General features: G+C 38.7%; 1 protein-coding gene across 1 annotated transcript in view; it reads right to left on the minus strand.

Annotated features, from left to right (window-relative positions):
* Window positions 1–21,581, minus strand: part of KIF13B (kinesin family member 13B) — a 248,738-nt gene that overhangs the window by 131,897 nt on the left and 95,260 nt on the right. Inside the window, exons 7-11 of the mRNA XM_036752476.1 lie at window positions 18,467–18,554; window positions 12,131–12,265; window positions 9,631–9,743; window positions 7,444–7,555; window positions 2,756–2,968 (exon numbers count right to left, since the gene is read on the minus strand). Coding sequence (XP_036608371.1) covers window positions 2,756–2,968; window positions 7,444–7,555; window positions 9,631–9,743; window positions 12,131–12,265; window positions 18,467–18,554 — 661 coding nt within the window. The remainder of the gene's footprint in view (window positions 1–2,755; window positions 2,969–7,443; window positions 7,556–9,630; window positions 9,744–12,130; window positions 12,266–18,466; window positions 18,555–21,581) is intronic.

The following is a 21,581-nucleotide window of genomic DNA, read 5'->3' on the forward strand; positions in this document are numbered from 1 at the left end:
ACACTGAGTCAAGCAACCACTCCCTCAGGATATACGGAGTACCTGTCAGGATTTCTGTGCCTCTTCAGTATTATGCAAAGCACTACGGGGGATATGGAAGAATTATAAGACATGCTGCCTTTCCAGAAGGACTTACAGTCCATTGGGGGGAGTTAAACACAGGAAAAAAAATTAGCCCACAATAAAAGGGGATATACATAATTAAGTGCTAACTGGTTAGACAGTAAACTGGGAAGGGGAAGCTCTTAGAAAGAGAGATTGGCTCACTTGTATCTTTGCATCCCCACTACTTATTATGGAGCTTGGCAAACAGTAAGTGCTTAATAAATGTTTTCCATTAATTAATTCCTTAATCTATTAAAGATTTTCAATTAACTTTGCCATCACCTCAAGCTGAGTTCTAAGGCTTTGCAGTAGATAAAACACTAGACTTGGAGTCAGGAAAATCTGGGTTCAAGTCTGGACACTTCAGAACTTCATTTAATGTTTGTCTGTCTCTGTTTCCTCATCTATAACATGGGGATGTAGATGCTCTAATAACAACTACATCCCAGAGTTGTTCTGAGGGTTAAATGAGAGAATGTTTGTAAAGTGCTAGACAAATCTTAAAATGCCATATGCTGTTATAGCTATCATCATCACCACCATCCACATTCATTGCTTCCATTTCCTTCTATGTCACTCATTTCAAACCACTTACAATTTCACTTCCAACCCTAAGGACTGGACTGAAGTTGCTCCCCCCAAGGTTACCAGCAATATCTGATAAATCCAATGGCATTTTCCTCAGTCCTCATCACCCCGGACTTCCCTAAAGTTTTTACTCTGTAGACTGGATGCTCTCTTTTCCTTTGTTTTTGGGGCATTCCTCTCTTAGTTCTCCTCCTGCCTGGTGACTTATTCTCAGCACCCGGTATTGAACCCTCATCATCATTCTTCTCCCACCCACTAAATGTGCCCATCAGCAAAGGCTTTGTCCTGGGTCCTCTCTTAGTCTAAGATACCCTTGGTATCTCTTCTGTTCTCATGGATTCATTTATTATCTGTTGATGTTCAAATCTATGCTGCTAGCTCTAATCTCTCTTCTGAAGTCCCATTCTGTACTGCTAACTGCACGACAGACAGCTCTACCCAGGTGTCTCAAAGGGCATTTCAATCTCAACATCTCTAAGACAGAACTCTTATTTCCTCCAAGATGCACTGTAATCTAAGCTTCCTTGTTTAAACTGATGGCACCCATCTTCCTCCTAAGTGGAAAACCTTAGGGTCACCTTCATTTGCAATAGCCAATTAAATGCCAAGACTTGCCAATCCTCCCTCCAAAACTTTCCACATTGTTGTCAGTCAACAAGCATTTATTAAAAGTTTATTAAGTGCTCGGCACAATGTAAATTTCTGGTGATAAAAAGAAAAGTAGAAACACCATTCCTGCCCTCAAAGAGCCTACTGAGAGAGAAAATAGGCAAAAATCACACATGCAAGCTGTATATAGCATATAAATGGAAGGTTGATTCAGAACAAAGAGATTATCAGGGGGGCGAGCTCTAAAAGGCCTCTTGCAGAAGACATTTGAGGTATCTGAAGGTGTTTGAGCTGAGTTTTGAAGAGGTAAAGTGAGGAGGGAGAGCATTTTAGGCATGAGGACATCTTACCCATTTTCTGCACTGACAGAGCTGCTATACTAGTTCAAATCGTTACCGACTCTCACCTCATTCACTGCCATCTTTCATACTCAAAGAGGACCAAAAGGACATCACGATGTTAAGAGTCAAGGTACAGTGTGTCTGATTGTGGCTGATCAGACCAGCACAAGCTCAGAAGGTTCTACCACAGGTCGGGCACAAATAGTCCGTTTGAACATTTGGAGTGGAGATGTCTCTAAATTTGAGCTTCTCAGGCCTCTAACCTCTTTCTTCTCTAATCCATCCTTCACACAGCTACCAATGTGATATTCCTAAAATATACCCACTCATGCCACATCCCCTCCCCATTTAAAAAAAAAAGTCTATTTTTACCTACCTTTGTACAAGTGCTCTCTCATTACTGGAATATATCACCTCCTCAACTCCTCCTCATGGAATCCTAGCCTCCATCAAAGCACAGTTCCAATACCACTACTGAACAAAGCCTTTCTTGACCCTAGGCCTACCATACATTAGAGATTAGAACTTTCTTCCTCCCATAATGCTTTTGTATCCCCTCTGTATCTGCTACTTATTTGTGTACACGATGTATCCCTTCAAGGTTGGATTAATCTCTCGGTAAACAAGGGGACGGTTTTGTTTTGGTCTTGCACCCACAATGCCTAGCCCATACTAGACATTTAGTAAATGTTGGTTAAACTGACTTGCCCACTGCCTTAATTCTAGGCTCAAAAATAACTGATTTCCCTTTGTTCTATCTTGCTATACCACCCCCTACACCTATGAGTGTAAGCTTCAAGAAAGCAAGGTTTGCTTCCTTTCTGCCTTTTTCTCTCCAGAGCACAGGGACTGACACATGATAGGGAATCAATAAAAGCTTGGCGACTAATTAATAACCTGCCATGTCATGTATTACAATTAATTTTCCTTCTTTTATTCAAAATTCGCCTCAACTCCCACTTCACACACAAAGTCCCAACTTAAATATAGAATTCCTGAATGGAAAAGGCCATTACCTGAAGGACAAAGGGAATGCGACCCAAACCCTCACTTTATTGGATTCTTATAGGAACAACAGGAATCATAAACCAGTTATTAAAAGGTGTCTGTACCTCTGCTTTGGTGAGCTGTTCTCGGAGCTTTTCTACTTCTTCCCGGAGATCCCGAATGATTCGTGCATTGGGGTCTTCATTCACTACTGCATGGTTCACGATGTTTTTGGCTCTGTCGGCGTACCTCAGAGTTGAAAGGGTCTCATCATAGTTATCAGCTGCGGGGCTGACAGTGGCCACCATGGCTGTCTTGCTGTTACCCCCAAGACTATCCTAAAGGAGAAAAAAATAATAAAATCATAGAATGTTCCGATTCGGTAAACTCGAAGAAAGACTATTCAAACCGCTTCATCCTACAGAGGAGAAAAATGAAAGCTAGAGAAGTGAAATGATTTCTCCAAGGCCACAAAGTCAGTTAAGGGCAGAGCCAGACCAAACTTCAGGCACTTAACCCACAATGCAATGAGCATTCTACTACAGCAGATGGAATTCTTCATTTAATTATACATAAAGAAAAAAAACCCTACAACTGGTTTGCTTGGCATAATTAGTCATTAGAAAAGCCAATTTATCCATCACTAATAAAATTATTATACCTCAGCATATATTCACTGGCGGGTGAATATAATCTAGTTTTCCTGTAAAATCGAGATTTGTGTTGAGGTCTCCCAAGAAGGTACTAAATAACCAAAGCACCATTTCATTTATGATTGGGCTAACATACAAAATGATGTGGTCGAAGATTATCCTCCTCCCACAATTCTTAAAGGGATACTTTCTGATCTTGTGGGTTCTACGGTAATAAAATAGTATGGTGACAAAGTACTGCTAGCTTCTGGTTACCAACAATCCTTATTTGAACCTCTGAAATTATATAACAAAACATAAAAGAATATCAGAAAGACTCCAAAAGATAAAATCAAGACATTTCAGTTCACTTTAAAATCTAAAAATATAAATTACTTAATGCTCTACAATACCCATTTCCCACAAAAGTCAAATCAAGAAAAGGCTTGCTGTATGAGGGATAAAGGAAACCAGACTCGGGGGCAGCTAGGTGGCGCAGAGAGTAGAGCACAGGCCCTGGAGTCAGGAGGACCTGAGTTCAAATCCAGCCTCAGACACTTGACAGATGTAGTAGCAGTGCGACCTTGGGCAAGTCACATAACCCCAATTGCCCTGCCAACCCCCGCCCCCCCCAAAAAGAAAAGAAAACCAGACTTGAAGTCAGGAAAGTTGTGCCCTCAAAGCCTGCCTCTGGGGCTTGCTTGCTAGCCATGCGACCACAGGCAAGTCACCCGACCTCACTGAGACTGTTTCCTCCTTGGCAAAATGAGAAAAATAATACCTATAGCACCTACTCCACAGGTACCGCTCAAAAAAGGAAGCAAGCATAAGTATTCTGTATACTTTAGGCTATTATATTCTGGTTCTCCCTGGTTCAAGATTCTATATTTCTGAAGCCTATCCCCCCACACATACAGAATAATAATGATTCTGAGGCACAGGCCTGACCACACGAATCTCTTTTCAAAAATTTAACTTAGCTCCATATTATCACTAGGATAAAAAAGAAATCCTCAGTTTGACATTTAAGGCCCTCCACAATCTGGATTCAACCCACCTTTACAGTCATTTCATATCATGCCTCTTTACATACTTTCTGTTACCAAACTAACTGGCCTAACTGTTCCTGAATTCAACATCACATCTTGCCAAAGACTCTGTCCTTCATGACCCTCATGCCTGGAATGCACTCCCTGCTCAGGTTCCTTTTAATGAGACCCAGGAGCTATATCCTACATGAACCTTTCCTAACCACCATCCTTCACCCCCAAGAGAGGGCCAACAATGAGGGGATGGTTTTTTGTCTTTATATCCCTCCTTCACACACAGTAAACTTTTAATAAATGCTAGTTTAAATAAACTGACTCCCCCTGGACATCGATATAGGACAGAATACCTGGAGTCAGATGACACGGGTTTGTCACTTGCAGGACTTCTCAGGACACAGGTCCCCCATCAGCCAAGTGATGAATTGGTCTGTACCACCTCAAAGGCTCCCACCAGCTCAAAACCCCACGACCTGCTGTTTTTCCAGCTAAACCTGAACCAATCACTACAGTGAGAGGGACTCACGGTAAGTGGGATGGCAAATCATCTGGCACCAAGGTCTGCCTGTGTCACTCACCTGCATGGCAAAGATGAAAGAACGGTGGACCCGGAGTGGGGAAACACAGGCTCCAGTCCTGCCTGTCTCCCGAGCTGTACGAGAATGGGTGAGCCACTAAACCTGGCCAAGCCTCAGACTGGATGTCTATAAAATGAGGTAACACCTAAGGGGCTAGCCTCATCAGTAACCTGACCTATTTAAAGTGCTTTGCAAAGTTAAAGCTTAGTTGTTACAGTTGTTTATTATTATTACTACTACTGCTTCTACTGATATTGCTGCTGCAGTCAACACCACCACTACCTATAAAAAACACCACCACCAGCCTCCTTAGCCTGGTAATTAAGGATTTGCATAATCTAGCACTGAGCTTTCTTTCCAAGTTTATCTCACATTACACTCCATGCTGCATGCTAAATTCTGGCCAAACAGGACTACTAGCTATGCCCAAAACTCAAAACTGCTATCTCTTACACCTCTCTATATTCATACATGCTTTGCCTCATTCCTAGAATATAATCCTTTTAGTGGTAGTTGACTCATAGGTCCAAGGACCTGTGTTCTAATTCTAGTGCTACCAAAAAATTAAATCTTTGGCTTTAGGGGAATCATGTAATTTCTTCAGGCGTCACTACCTTCATCTCTAAAACAAGGGAGTTAGATCAGATGATTCCTACCCCTTCCTGTTCCCACAGAGATTTAATAGCTAATACTCCAAAATCTATTTACACATCCACTACTCACAATTCAGTTTGCTACAGAAACACAAATAAAGGCATTCTATCCTGACAGAAAATACGCCAGAAGGAATGAAAGAGTGGTAAAGCTGGTTATTTTGGGCTGGGAGAGATCACGGCTTTCTGAGAAGCTCTCTGTCCCCAAGCTTGATGACTGCTTCATTTATAGATGCCAATCTAACATTTCTGACACACTTGCATTGGACAATATCCTAATAATGTTAAGGAGAGTCCCACACACATTAATGGGATTCAAGAGTTGCTTCTAAAGATCCCAACTCGGTTGGCCAATCTGTGTAGCAGCAACACTGGGGTAGGTGGGGCCCTTCAACAACCACATAGTGTTAGCCCCCATGAGCTACCAAAGCTATTGGCTAAAAGAAGATCTACAACAATAAATGCCACAGTGACAAACTGCACATACTGTGCTTCAGTTTATGCTGAGGAAAGGAAACCTGGCCAACAACAAATACTTGATATTTTAAAAGCCCTCTGTGACTTTTAAAGCAACAAAATATTCTGCCTACACTGAAAATAGCTGAAGTCGCTCAGAAAAAGGAAATAACAACAAAAGAGTTGGAACTTTTTCAAACAAAAAGGAAAGTCCTTCATTTACTCTGTGGAATTAGACAAATTCTGCTTCAGAAGTAGCAAATTCAAAGGGAGTTAAACATGAAAAGAATTGAACTTTTAGGATCTTGAGATTTTTAGAGCTTAAGGTTTGACAGATGAGAAAGAATACCAAGAGTCAAAGAAGCTCAGTGACTCACCCAAGGTCACAGAGCTGCTTAGGAGTGATGGGAGCTAGGGGGGAGAGCTCAGGTCTCTTGATTAATTGAATCTGGCATGTTTTCAACTATTCTATGATGTCTCCTAGCAAAGAGGGTGAAAAGGAGGATGAAAAATGGCCTAAAAAAGCCATTTGATACATTACGCATACATCAGAATGCACGTATTCCTTAAAAAACAATAAAACAAGCCTATCAATGATTAAATATTCATAACTAATGCACATTAGCATAAAAATTTTGCATAGAAAAACATTCTAGTATGAAGAAAATTAATTTAATCTCTCTCTTCCTCCTGAAAATAACTGTGCTAGCTACTACTTGCTGCACACCTAGAATTAACATGTTGTGGGAGAAAAGGCTGTGAACTTGGAATCAAAACGCAGAGTAAAATCCAACTCAACAAATTCAACCAACATTAAGCACCTCCTGTAACTAAAGCCTGTAATGAGGGAACTACAAAGTTATGTTTTGTTTGTTTTTAAGTCTAAAAACTAAGGCCACTGCCCTCATTGGACTTAGTAGACCTAGACACAGGTAACACAAAACACAATATTATACAACAGGCATATTAGTGGGGTATAGAAAAAAAGAACTATGTGAGCTTTGAGAAAGAAGGTTGCTGCAAATGATACTGGCTTCCACTGAAAATGGGGAGGAAAAAAGAATAAGCATTTATTAAATGCCACTATGTGCCAGGCCTGTGGCTAATATTAATATTCTCTCATTTGATCCTCTTAACAAACTTCCAGTTAAGAAAACTGAGGCTGACAGAGGTTAAGTGACTTCCTTAGGGTCACAGAGCTATTAAGTGTCTGAGGCTGGATTTGAACTCTGGCCTTCTTGACTTGAGGCCCAGCGCTCTATACACTGTGCCACCTCACTGCCTTCCAAACAGGAGAAAATCAAGGAGGGTTGCAGACACTTCATCCAGAAGTTTGACCTCACACACAGGAAGGATTCTGACTGTAAATCTAGACACCAAAACATTCTGTCCTTATTCTTTTGCTCCCTCTCTTCCATTAAAAATATGAAGAAAAAAAAATCACTTACTTTTAAGAGCCAGGTGAGGACAGAGTCACGGTATGGAACAAATTTGTTCTTGTTTCTTCCAGCACCCTGATCTGCAAGGGCTGAGATAACCAGACCAAGGGTGGTGAGGGACCTGCAGGGTGTCATGAACACTGGTAAGCAAAAAAAAAATCTAGAGATAAAATGTCTTAACACATTCATCAAGATTGACTGGGCCCACATCTGAGTGACACTGTGGTCAGCATAATGGCATTCAATTGCAAGCCTATGGAAACTACAAATTAATACTTCTACTATTGCTAAGCAAATCAAACTACTTCTTCAAGAGTCTCCATTCAAGTCTATGGTGGAAATCGTTAGCCTGCTGCACACTTACAAGGCTAGCTACCATTAATGTAGATACTACATGAAAAAAATCACCAAAAACAAGACCAATACAATGAGAGGCTTATGTCAGAGAACTCCTCGGAGAAAAACAATCCTTCGCAATTTTTCTATTAAAATAAACCCAACACTAAAAGACTTCAGCCCTCTGATGAGTGCAATGATCGATGGTGATTTTAGAAATCACCTAAGGCATGCCTTATATCTGTCAGTATGGAGATGCTGGACTACAGTTGTAGAACAGGGCATAAAGCTAACATACCTGTTTTGCTTGGATGTAATTTTTTTGTTACAAGAAAGAATTGGATTAAGTTTGGGAAATCACTGAGAAGTGAAATAATATGTTTTTAAAAGCATCAATACAACATTTTAACAGAAAAATGACTACAATATAAATGGAAAGAACAACACAGAACTATTGAAACTCAATGCAAAAGTTTAAGGAGCAAGCCTGGCCCCAAAGAAGAGGTGAAAAGACACCACCACAAGCTCTTTTTCAGAGATGGGAGTCCACAGATGTGGAACAATGCCCAAAACATCAAGTCTTCCATATGTTGAGTGTTTGGCTGAAATGGGAGGATCTAAAGGAGTAGGTGGAAGATATCTGTCACTCCAGGTCCAAGGGCTCCAATTATAAAAAGAAAGGTTTTCTCCAAGATTTATTAGGAGATATATAGATGCCAGGAAGAGAATTCTCTGCTGCGGAGGAGGCATGTAGGTTATAATGGATTAACCCAATGACATAATCAGTCCTATCCATGTCTGTTTTGGACACTGAGACTTTATAGTTGAAGGATGAAGGGGCTGACTCAAAGGACTGGAGATGGTGTGTGGCCATTTTAAAAAAGGTGTTTGTATTCTTCACCAGCTGGAATTAGTTGGCATATGAACAGCATGGAGAAAGCCCCAATTGGGGTTGTCCTATCACTACCTCATGAACAGTCTGCTATTAATGCGTGTTGTTGGGTTCAGGCCAAACAAGTACAGGAAGAAGCCAGAGGAGAAAGGGCTAACTTGTGAGATCACCAGTCACATTATGGACATGGGCAGCTTCGAGAGACATAATGGATGTGGAAGTTACCTTCACATCTCTAATTACCCAGGAGATGGAGAACTAGTACAGAACAAGGAATGGAAGCAAACTGGTTCTGGAAAAATTACAGGGATGCTTGGAAAGATCAAAACTTGACCTACTAGTTACGTCAGCCAGGGTCAATCCCCACTGGGGACATACTTGACCATGAACTCCAAACCTGGCTTGTTTAACTGCCCAGAAAAGAAAGTATGGCAGAATTAGGACAACCTCTATGTACAGGAAGGAATTAATAAATATAGCATGTTATGTGAATATTATGAAGTACTCATTGCTCTGTATAGACCAAAAATAGAAAGGTAGTATGAGTCGGTTATGATTAGAAAATGTTCAATTAGTTAACACACAAGGCTGTAAAGGACATTAATGGATAGATCTTTATATAGACCAATTAGCTTACTGCACTCCAAGACTACTAGACTGCAATTCTAACCCATCTGCCACTGAAAAAAAAAATGTCACTGGTTATGAAGGAGATTAGGAGATGGTAAGGATGGCTCAGTATAACTACACCACCACCACTGGAAAATACTCAAAGCTCAGTTACCACTGGAAACAGGCTTACCAGATCCCTTTCGTATATAAAAAATGATGCTGATTCCCAGCTCTTAGATCCATCTACTAGACCCTTTAGCCTTAATAGAAAGCATGTTGAAATTTAAAAAAAAAATACACCAAATTTTCAAAGCTGCTTACCAACAAACAGGAAAGCAAGCCTCTAAAACCCTTACTTGTTAATGTTGCTTCCTTCCTTCAGCCGGTCACCCGCAGCTCCTGTCTTGGTGGCTCTCTCACTGCCTGCCAAGTCCACCAGGCTAAGTTTGCCCACCTTCTCTCCTGATGTCTAGAGAATAAGACAAACAGTAACAAAAAGGAGTTGGTCCTATTTCAATAAATAGAATTCAAAGTCAGAAAGAAGCAGATTATTTCCTACCTAGAAGATCTGCTAACCAAACTCCTTGTGGACATATTGTTTCTTTATCAAGAACAGGTAAAAACTAATACTTATCTATCATAGACTTAGCTTCATGAACACACTAAGCTATCACTAAGAATCTTAATTAATTAAAACAAATCTCAATTTTAAGGAGTTTATTATATAAAACACTAAACTATAATGAATAGGCAGAAACACCTTAGAAAAGATGTGCAAGAGATGGGGTTTTTGCTAAAGACAGAGGCCCATTAACCTACCAAAATGAATTTGCCTATAAAAGGGGACAGAGTACCTTTGATGTTTAAACATAAAATATGTTTTTATATTTTAAAATTATATCTACACTTTCACAAATATCTTCAATAACCTCATGAATTTCTTTCAACAGTCTTCAGCTTTTCCACCGAGTCTTCAGTGAGGGATGAAAGTAAAGTTTGTTTAGACAGAGGCAGCAGAGCATCAGCTCTAGCAGGTTCCATCATGCTGGAAAGGCTTCAGATAGAATCTTGGCAAAAGACTGTGACTGCTTTTTGAGGACCAGGAGACTAGCCTCTTGGTGATGAATTCTTTGGCCATGGCAACCCATGAAACAAAAGAAAAATACAAAATGGCCCACAATATTATACAGAACACCCTTCCCCGTCTGCAGTGCCAAAGGGCATAGAGGTAGAAACAAAGGAACAAGAAAAGTGGGGTAGGGAGAAGAGTATCAGTTTAGTTGAAATGCTGACTTTCTGATTACTATTTTCTTAACTCAACTCTTCAGAAGAGCTATGATTTCACTGGAATGGGTACTCCGCCTATTAGCCAGAGAAACAGATCACAGTCCCTTCCAACTATTATTAGCAGATAAGTTCCCGAATTCCTGTGATCAAAAACAGTTCATTACATGGTGGTCAATCTTCTGGCAATGAGGCTCTCCTAATTTAGCCAGGCTGGTGTTTATACAACAGCTTATCACTGGACCTGCACTCTAAGCCTTTCTTGTTTGGTTAATACCAATCAGAGCTTGCCAGCAACTATTTTCAAGATGTAATGGTTGCCTCCACACCACAATGAGCCATCAGAGAAGGACTAGCAAAGCTGCACCTTCTAAAACAAAAGTGAATCATGAAAATAAACCTAAAATTTTAGGACAGAATCACTCACACACACAAAAACGGTGAGATGACCCACTCACACAGACACATTCAAAAGCAACAGAGAGTACATCACAACCTATGGCCAAATATCAATCCTTCTCAGAAATAACAGATAATGCATCTAACCTAATAGAGAGGCATGCATCAACTGAACTCACCTACATCAAACTGATTCAGTATAATTTTGCTTTACATTTAAATTAAATAAAAACTAAGACATTTATCCTAAAATATAGCACTTTTTGCTGAAGTGCCTTGAGCATATTAGGTACTTAATGAGTTTCTGCTGAGTTTGCTCAATTCAATGGCCAAGTCATTTATTTTAGCTTTACAGTATTTGAAATTCATTCAACAGAGGAAAGGAAAAATTTCAATTTACTCTACAAAGGAGAGAAAAACAAGAATTGGAACCAAATAAATTTCTCAATAAGTTTAAAAAATATACAACATTATAGCAATATTCACATTCAAACATCACCTTCCCTCCCCCTACAACTTCCTAGGCACCCTTCAAATAGGTCTAAAATGATGTTATAACATATCGTCATCTTTTCAAATAACACCACGAAAAGCAGGTCACCACTAAAACTTGGAGAGCTGCGGGGAAACTTTGCACTGTGCCTTAGCTAAATATACTTAGATGCAGCCTAGAATTGATTTTCCTTAGTTCACTTCCTGTCTTCTCAAGCCTTATGCAAGCTTAATTTTGCTATTTTTGGAAGGGTAATTGTTCTTAATTATCACCATTAAATCTGATACCATAATTTTGTTCACACTTTCATATCAATGTTTTTCAAATTAGCCATCACAGCAATTTAAATTCAGATACATGCTGGCTCAGATTTTATCTTTTAAAACACGTTCTGCTGGTCACGGGCAACGCAAAAAGCAATGGTTTTGGGTTTGAGGACCTGAGTTCAAATGTCTGTGCTGCCACTTACTGTCTATGTGAACCTAAGAAAGGAACTGCAGCTTTTTAGGTTTCAGCCTCCTCTTCCAAAAAATGAGGAAGTTACATTAGATGGCCTCTAAAGTCCTTTATAGCTCTAAATCTATAATCCTTTACTACACAAGTAAGGTAAACAGTGGGTGCCCTTACACCAGGAACAAGAATGAGTCCTTGTATATGAAAACTAGCTCTGTTGCACTTACCCCGGATTGCACATCATACAAAGTATGTGTCAGGATGATTTTGAAAACTGCATGGGATCGACTGCTTTCCTCATTCATGTTGGTTGCAGCAACTGTTCGAGACTTATTGCCTTCTGACATCAAGGACTCAATATCCTATACAGAAATTTTAAAACATTAGATGATTCATTTCATTGCTTGTCCAAGGAACACTGAACATTCTATAGAACTGTATTTTTAAAAAATACACCAAAACCAATGGCCCAGTCAAGTCCATTTGCTCATAAAAATGTTTTGCCTATTCAAAACGCACCAGCCAAGAGAGTAACCACTGACGGTTTCACTGAAAACTATGAATGAAACCTAGTTCTAGGGCTCTAAATTTAACTTGAATCTGGCAAGAATTTGAGCATTGGGTCCTTAAATTACGTTGCTGTACTGACCTATGGAACAGATAAGATTGTGCTCTTTTTGTTCACGCCCACTGCAAGACATGTACAAATATGTGAATATCTACCTTCTCTGAAGTTAGCTCAACTTTTGATATTTCTTACCTTTGTTTTCAAATTTTTCAAAAGTTGATGGTTGATACTATATGAGATTTACAGAACAAGATAATCATCTAAAATCATTCTACTGATACATGTTAGCAATGCCATTTGAGGCCTGGAGCTCTCTCCAAAGAGTCTTAATACTCGTTATGAGTTCTAGAGAAATGGAATGCTACTTTTTGAAATACAGAAAGCTTAAACTTAATTGAATTAGGAGACAGAAATTTAAGCAATAATTTTTTGAGTTTCTGAAGGTGGTTGAGGAGGGTAATAAGTAAGAAAATCAAATGTCCTATTCTTTAACGATAACTTTTAAGTGACAAAAAAAAAACACATGCATAAGATGCATGCAAATTTTCATAAGCAAGAAACAAAACAGGACCTCCAGCTTTACAAATATGAACTGAAATTGAAATGTAAGTAATTCTCTTTTACATTAAAGTTATTGATTCCCACTCTGTCTGTTATTGGGGTGAGCCACCACAAACAGGTGAGTGGTGATGCTTTGGTTATGGCTTCATGTCGCTAACAGGTTATGCCTGAAGAACAGAAAAAAATTAAAATGTTCTTATACTATTTTTTGAAGGAAAAAATACCTAATCATTAAAATAGCTTAGCATAAACATTACATGTTATTAATGAAACATTCAATTACTATACAATTGTCAATCACTGATTAATCTAACACTGGCTTTATTCTCAGGTTTAAGAACTAACTCATCATCTTGAATCTCTTAGAGGAGTCAAAGCTTACCTTAGATCCACTTCATAGTAACACCTAGGATACTTTACTTACTACTTTGTGATACTCTCTGTCAAGAAGTTTGTTTCTTCTTTTTTTAAGAAGGTTCTTGAATAGACTATAAACATGGTTTGTAAACACTTAGAAACGTGATGCTGGATCACTAGGAGTCAGTATAGTTTCACGACAAGGAATCATACCAAACTACCCTAATAGCCTCTTTTTGTCAGTTGCTACAGGGGTAAAGCTAGCAAATGAGGAAGCCATGGTATATCTAGAATCACAGATGGAGAAGCCAGTTAATATGACCCCTTCATAAGCCAGAGAAGTTTAGCAGTCTGTGTGCAAGGTCACACAGACAGTAAGGGCTGAACCAGGCTTAGAATCCAAGGCCTCTGACACCAAATCCAAACTCTTTCAATGAAAAACATGACAAAGTCTACCAAGATAAACTCGGGGACAAAATCAAATGTCATTGTGGGTTGGAAGATCAGTAGTGAGGTGGATACATGGCTGGCTGATGGCTAATAGATCAATGGAAATCTGGAAATAGTTCATTAGTGACATGCCACAGGGCTCACCTGATGTGATAGCATCATCTTCCTATCTCTATCTGTCCCTGGATTTCTAATGACTGCTCCCCTTTAAGGAAGGAGTAGAAGAGAAGTTTTCTCTTCTCCTTCTGCTGCTGGCTAGGTCAGCAGACTGCTGTGAAAGTTTGACACTGGTCCTATCTACCTCTAAAGGGGGAAGCTGGGTGGTGCAGTGGAGACAGTGCCAAGCCTGGAGTCTGAAAGACCTGAGTGCAAATCCAGTCTCAGACATTTAATAACTGTGTGACCCTGGACAAGTCACTTAACCCTGTTTGTCTCTGTTTCCTCATCTGTAAAATGGCCTGGGGAAGGACATGGCAAACTATTCCAGTATCTTTGCCAACAAAACTCCAAATGGCATCATGAAGAGTCAGACATGACTGAAAAACAAGCCTCTAAAGACTAAAATACCAAAGCCCTCCACTAAGGTTTCCTCCACTGCCTCTGAACACTGAGAGTACTTTGCCAATACTTTTTATATTCCAGCTGTTCCGGGCCAGGCTTGCCTAGGCCAGTCCACTGATTCCAGTTTGGAATACAATAAAATGCTCATGGATCATAAAATTCAATAGAATAAATATGTTTGTAATGAGAGTAAAGATGCTGCTCCCCTCTACCTCCATATTGCTCAGAGCAGCAATGTTGCAGAGCAGTGGGAATTCCCCCAAACCTCGAGATTTGTATGAAGTGATATAGAATGACGTGAGCAGAATCAGGAGGTCAATTTACATGATAACAACACTGTAAAAATGAATAATTTTAAAGATTTAAGAACCCTACCAACACAATGATCAACCATGACTCCAGAGGATCGATGATGAAGACTGCTACCTCACCTCCTGACAGAAGGGTGATGAGTCCAAGATGCAGAGGCGAAAATACATTTTTGGACATGGCCAAATATGGAATTTTGTTCTATTTGACTATGCATATTTATTTTAAAGGGCTTTTATTTTTCTTTTTAATCCAGTGGGGCAAGGTTGTGTGAGGGAGAAAGAAATAAACATCTGATCACTGAAAAAAATTTAATTCAAATTAAAATATACTTCTAATAGAAGTTCACAGTTTCATATATAATTTTGTTTCTGTTCTCTTTTGCACAGCAAAATGTGAAGTAATGTAGATCTTAACTTCAGATCAGAGTTTTGAAGTAAATTAAATTACTAAGGTGTGAGGAGGATTTTTCAAAGCATTTTTACAAATCTTATCTCATTTGAACCTAAAAACAGACTCATGAGACAAAAAGGACAGGTAATATTATTCCAATTTCAAAAAAAAAAGAATATTAATCCTAGTCATTAAGTGAATCACACTAAGTGTCAGAGCTAGCAAGTGACAGTTCCAGTCCTTACACCCCGGTCCTAGGGTTTCAGAGTCTGAATGTACCTCAGGGGTCACAAAGGCCAACCCATAACTACAGAGAAATCTCCTCTAATAATAGAAAAAAGCACTTGACATTTTTACTTTGCTTTATTGTTTTTAACATACTTTGTATATGTTATTATCTCAGGAGGGATGCATAACAATCTTATACCCATTTTACAGAAGAGGAAAATGGAGGTCAAAAAGGCCAAGTGAAATGTCAATGGCCACACAACTAAAAAGCATCTGAGGGAAGAACTTCAACTGCTCAAAATCTAGCACTCTGCTAAACACAACGCACGGCCCCTGTGGTATCCCTGACACGTGAAAGCTTTTCCTTGAAGACGCGGAGGGATAAGAAACCTATAGGGAAGACAAAAGAGAGGCGCACAAGGTGGATAAGCAGGCTGCAGCGTGCAATCAACAAGGAACTTAAACAACAGGAAGGAAACATGGGCTGGTCATGTGGCAAGGACCCGGGATTGGGGGCAAAGGGCCTGAGTGCTCCACTTCCATCCTTGGGATAGCAGGAGAAAGCGAGGAAGGCTTTCACCAAGTTGGGTAGAGGCCCTCTCATGACCTTCTGTCAGGACATAGATGGACGAGAGTCACAAAGGATGGGCTGCAGTGCGCATGCTGGAGGAAACATTTAGAGCATGATCATTTGAATAGTTAAATATTCCCAGGGACTGGCACATAGGTGCTTACTAAATGCCTACTGACTGACGAGCTGGCAAAGGCAAGTGAAGAGGAGGAGTCATAAGGACTGAAGAAAAGCCAAGGGAGTACGCCGGAGAGAATGGGCAACACTATCAAAAGCGGTAGCAAGGATAAAAAGGACTGAAAAATGGCTGACGAAACTGGCAGCTCAAAGATTGTTGGGAACTCTCGAGTGAGTGGTTTCAAAATGGTAGGGTCTAAAGCATGATTAGAAAGGGGTGAGAAAATGAGTAGGAAGTGGGAGATACAGGTGACTTTAGGAATTTGGGGGTGAAAAGAAGAGATCTATGTGGATACCATGAGCAGATGGCAGAGTCAAGTGAAGGTGTCTTAAAGATGGAGACCTGGGTATGTTTATGGGCATCAGTGGATGAGAAAAGGTTGAACACAAGACAGAGAAGGAAATATCAAAAGGACAGACTCCTGGAGAAAAGAACAACGAAGAAGATCAAGGGTCCAAAAAAGATGAAGTGGCATTGGCAAGAAGAGAAACCTCTTCCTCAGAGATTGGAACAATGGAAGAGAGAAAAGGAGATAATTTAGAGGGGTCTTGGGCTCTGAAGAAGAGGAAGCTAAGACCCACTGAATGAAATAAATAGTTTGCGATTTGGAGGCACAATGGACATTAATAAAGAAAATTCATGTTAATAATAAAAATAGTCCAGCGAGGGAAACATAAGTTGTGGAGTAAACCACTTGTTTCAAATTTTTATCTAATAAAATTTATACCAGCTACATTAGGTATTTCATTTAACACTAACATGGAAATGAAGAAATTCAAGGACTGCTCAACATGTTGAACGGTGTAAAATTTTGTAAAAAATAGTCTTACCTGAAGCAAAAATTTTTAAACAGGCCATCATACACGCATGCACACGCACACGCACACACACACACACACACACACACACACACACACACACACACGTTGCTAAATAAGAAACTAAAAGGTAAGCCTAGCAAGGCAAAAGGCCTTAAGAAGAAAAGTTAAATTATATGAAATCACTGAAAGTTAAAATAATAAAATCCCACTCCAAAGAACTCCAAGAAATTGTTCAAATTCTATCTGAATGAATTTTTTAAAAAACTGAGAATCTTTTGATTCCCAGTCCATGGTTTGGATTCAATACTTTCTTGTTGTACAGAGATATTCAGCGTAATGGCATTTCTTGTAACAGAACAGGATTTGCAAACAGAGACAATGATGAATGAGAAAAAAGATCTTTGAGGAAAACTACTCAACATGATACAGAAATACATTCTTGGAACCATAAACATTAACTATAAAAAAGGTCAGATAAATATGATTTGAGAATGGGAAAATGAGAAAAAAAAGATCAGCAAAATAAAAACCAAAAAGGGCAGCAGTTGGAAATTGTCAAACTTGATTTAAGATGGATTAAATCTGATGATGATAAGCCTTATGTACTATTTTACTCAGCCCACATTTACCTACCAGTATCTGATATAGTATCTGGTTTCTAAAAATTAAAATATTTTTAAACTTTGTGATTTCTCTAAGATCTCTATAAAAAGTTTCCTCTCTTACTATTGTCTCCATAATAATAACATTTCTATAACACTAAAAGGTTTGCAAAGCATTGTTATTTTATCTGATCTTCAAAATAACTCTGTGAAGTAGGTGCTATTATTATCCCCATTTTACAGATGAGAAAACTGAGGCTGAGAAAGCTGAAGTGCAAGTCAAGTGTCTGAGGCAAAACTCAAATGCTTTAGCAAATCTCAAGTGGCCTTTGCTATAAAATTAATACCACTTTAAAAAAAATAACTGCCTGGGACCTCTGAGATTAGTTACTCCTACACCCTCAGTTTTAAAATAAACAAATGAGTATCAGAGAGATGAAATAACTTGCCCAAGGTTACTTGAAAATAACGAATGAACGAATGAACAAATAAATGCTTGTTGACTTGACAACGTGCTGCCTCATTTTACTATTTTCTAGAATACTTTCACATACATCGTATTTCATGTGATCCTCAAAAAACAAAAACAAATCACTGTTAGATAGGAAGAACACTCCTAGATCTGAAAACAGACTTTAAATTCTAAATAATCAACTAACAGTTAATACAATTAGCCTAGCTATAGACACACCTTCATCAGAAATATTACTCTCCATCATACGTCCTATTAGCAACTCTACCTTTGGAAAATAAAGAAAGGGGTGGGAGTGAGAGATGGGGGAAAGTGTGCAGAGAAAGACAATTCTGTTGGGGGGAAAAGCTTTTTCTTAGTTACATGATAATAGTACACACATTTTCTTTCCTAATGAGGCCTCACCCTTATAAAAGTTACAATTGGTTACAGGAAAGCTGAAACAACAAAACATGACAATATAAATTAGAATTTCATATAAACAGTCTTTACCTTGTAACTTGTGACAGCCAGTTTAGAAAGCCCATCAACATAAGGACCCAGTACATTGTGTTCTCTGACTTTCAATGTCTGACGACTTCTGTTCACAAAAAAAAAAAACAAACAATAATTCACTTAAAAACACAAACCACTAATTCTAGTAGTCTAATCTCAAAAAGAAAAGTGTAAAAGGGTCCATAAAAAAGGATTCTCAATTCGACAAAGACTCAAATGGATAAAAACCAGTTGGCCTGACCTTGGAAGAATTTATGGTTGCTAGAAACCCAAAGAGGAAAACTAACTGACAAAGATACTTTGCATGAGGTAGCACGCCACTCCAAATGAAAGCTGCAGGATGACTTTACCACCACAAAGGAAGGCTAAGAATGCAAAATCAGTAAGCCCGAATAGTCTATGAGGAACATCATACACTGTCAGACATCAGAAGTTCAGCAAATGTTCACTGTAAATCTAAAAGGTTTCATTACTGTCACAGGGATCAGGTATCTTGAGAATTATCCAATCCCATTGGCTCAACTTTTCTCTTGGACTATTCTTCTAATTTAAATTATTTCAAAGTTTAGAAAATACACAAAAGGATTTCTAGGTAAGAAAAATCCACACAATCCATGTAATATCCATATAAAATCCATATAATATAAATACTTGATGTATAACCCATGTCAGGTTAGAGGAGAAAAAATGAATATGGGGTAAATAGTATTTACACTTCACTCTAATTCCTAAGACATCTTTAATCTGTTAGGTTAAGCAGCAAAATGGAAACAGTATGAATTTGTAGACAGAAGGCATGGGTTTGAATCCTGGCTCTAACTCTTACAACTCTATGACCATAGGTGAATGACTTAACTTCTATTCCTGGAAGCTTTCTGTTTTAAAAAAGAAAAAGAAAAAAAAGGGAGTTTCTTCACAGAGGGTCAGTTTCCTCATCTAAAAAAAGAGATAATAATGCTTTAGCTTACCAAACTCACAAGGCTATTTAGGAAATCATTCAGCAAATCTTAAAAGTGCTACATAAATGTGAATTACTGTGCCATTAACATTTGATGTGGATCAATAATAAAGTCAGAAAATATTTATTGAGCACTTTGAGGATTAAAAAATACCACAATATACTATATGTTCCCTGACTTCAAGGAACTTTAAAATATGTGTGTATCTGTGTCACACACACACACATACACACACACACGAGAAATAAATTCTAATACATGGCAGTATACAGATGTCAGGAGTGGTACTGATAAGAGCTACAGAACTCCTTCAGTCTTCTTCCTCCTCAGCTTCTATATGCCATAGCAAAAGGTCCTGAGATCAGGATCTTTCTCTCTCCAAAAGAGATCATCAAGCACAGTGATAACGGAATGCTGAATGGGAGGAGACTACAGGCAAGCTGAATGAGGGGAGTGGTACAAGCAGACAGAGACATGAACATCGAGGCAGGGACAGTGACCAGCCCAACCCACTAGCACTGAAGGGTTCAAGCTGGAAGTAAGGGAGATAAAGTTGGCCATGTGTCCAGATTGGAATAATATTATGGAGCGATTCTGTCAGGCACTAGGGAAATAAGAGTTTAGATAAGATATGGACTCTGTCTTAATACAGTTTATTGACTATTATAACGATAAGATACATAAGTAATACAGATGATATAATTATACAAATAGAGAATATATGAATATCATGGAATATTATGAGGCTCTAAGAAATACCAAAAGCCACAATAACTTAGAAAAGAACAACAATGCTATGAAGAAAAACAACTTTGAAAGACTTAGGAATTCTGTAACTGTGAATGACTAAGTTCAAGTATTATAAATACACAAATCAATTACAAAGGACCTAAGAAGGGATGCTATCCAGAGAAAACACTGATAAAAAGAAGTATGCATAGTATGGTCTTACATATTTATTTGTGTGCGTCTGTTTGCCCACACGTGTGTACGTATATACATATATATATATGTATATATATATATATACATATATATGTGTGTGTGTGTGTGTGTGTGTGTGTATATATATATATATCTGTGTCAAATGGTGGCCTTCTCTAGTGCAGGGTGGGAAGGGAGAGAAGGAGACAGTTGGAACTTAAAATGTAACATGAATGAATGAATGAATGAACAGAGTTTTAAAAGACTTAGGAATTCTGATCAATGCAATGACCAGTTATGCCTCATGACAACCTACAATGAAACCCTGGGGAGGGTAGCAGTTAGCAATAGCCATGATGAAAAGACAGCCACAAACATATTGTTTAAAAATCCACAGAACAATAAAGTACCGAAAAGAGCACAGACAAGCAGCAGTTTTGAAAGTAATAGATAGAATTTATTATGTGTTTAAAAGATACAAATGGCATTAAATAGAGATTTATGGTTTCATAAAGAATATTCTTTTGTGTTCTGATGGGTCATGGAAACATATTTTTGGTGAGGGGGTTAAATTCAGAATTTTAAAAAAGAAAACAAGAGTGATGGGACAAGAATCACAGCTGTTCTAAAGTCTGTTAAGCTGGCAAGTTTGTCTTGTTTAAGGAGTCAACCTGAGCTGGGCTGCTAAGAGCCCTACTCAGACTGGACAACAGAGCACCTAGGTGAGTCCCTACCTGGCTGAGCTGGGCCACAGAGGCTGGGGATAGAGCATCTGATGAGCTTTGGAGTTCTCTAGCTTAAAGGGGGCTGGTAATCAGAGTAAAAAGTCACACTTTTTAAACACCCTTTTAAGGATGGTGACACGTTCAAAGAGCTTGTAAATGCTACAGTTCCAGTATAGGAGAGAAAAGGAGTAGGTTTTCCTCAGATGAAGAGTGGTAAAGACCAATAGACAAACATAAGCAGAGAAGCATTTTCATGTGGTGCAGAATGACACCAAAATATTCAATCCAGAATTCTGAAGTATCCCAAGAACGTGGGCTTTTTTCCTCATGTGCTTTTTTTTTCGTCAGATTCCCATATGTGCCCATTCTACCACAGATACTGACAGTGCCACAGCGAGAAAGTATGACAGAGTTTTATATGTGGATAGTGATGTTCTTCATTATTTATGAACTTTTCTTATATATTTAGTATCTGTAATACTATTATTATTTTGTCCTAGTGCT

The sequence above is a fragment of the Trichosurus vulpecula genome, chromosome 3 (assembly GCF_011100635.1).
Source record: "Trichosurus vulpecula isolate mTriVul1 chromosome 3, mTriVul1.pri, whole genome shotgun sequence".
Taxonomy (NCBI): Eukaryota; Metazoa; Chordata; class Mammalia; order Diprotodontia; family Phalangeridae; genus Trichosurus; species Trichosurus vulpecula.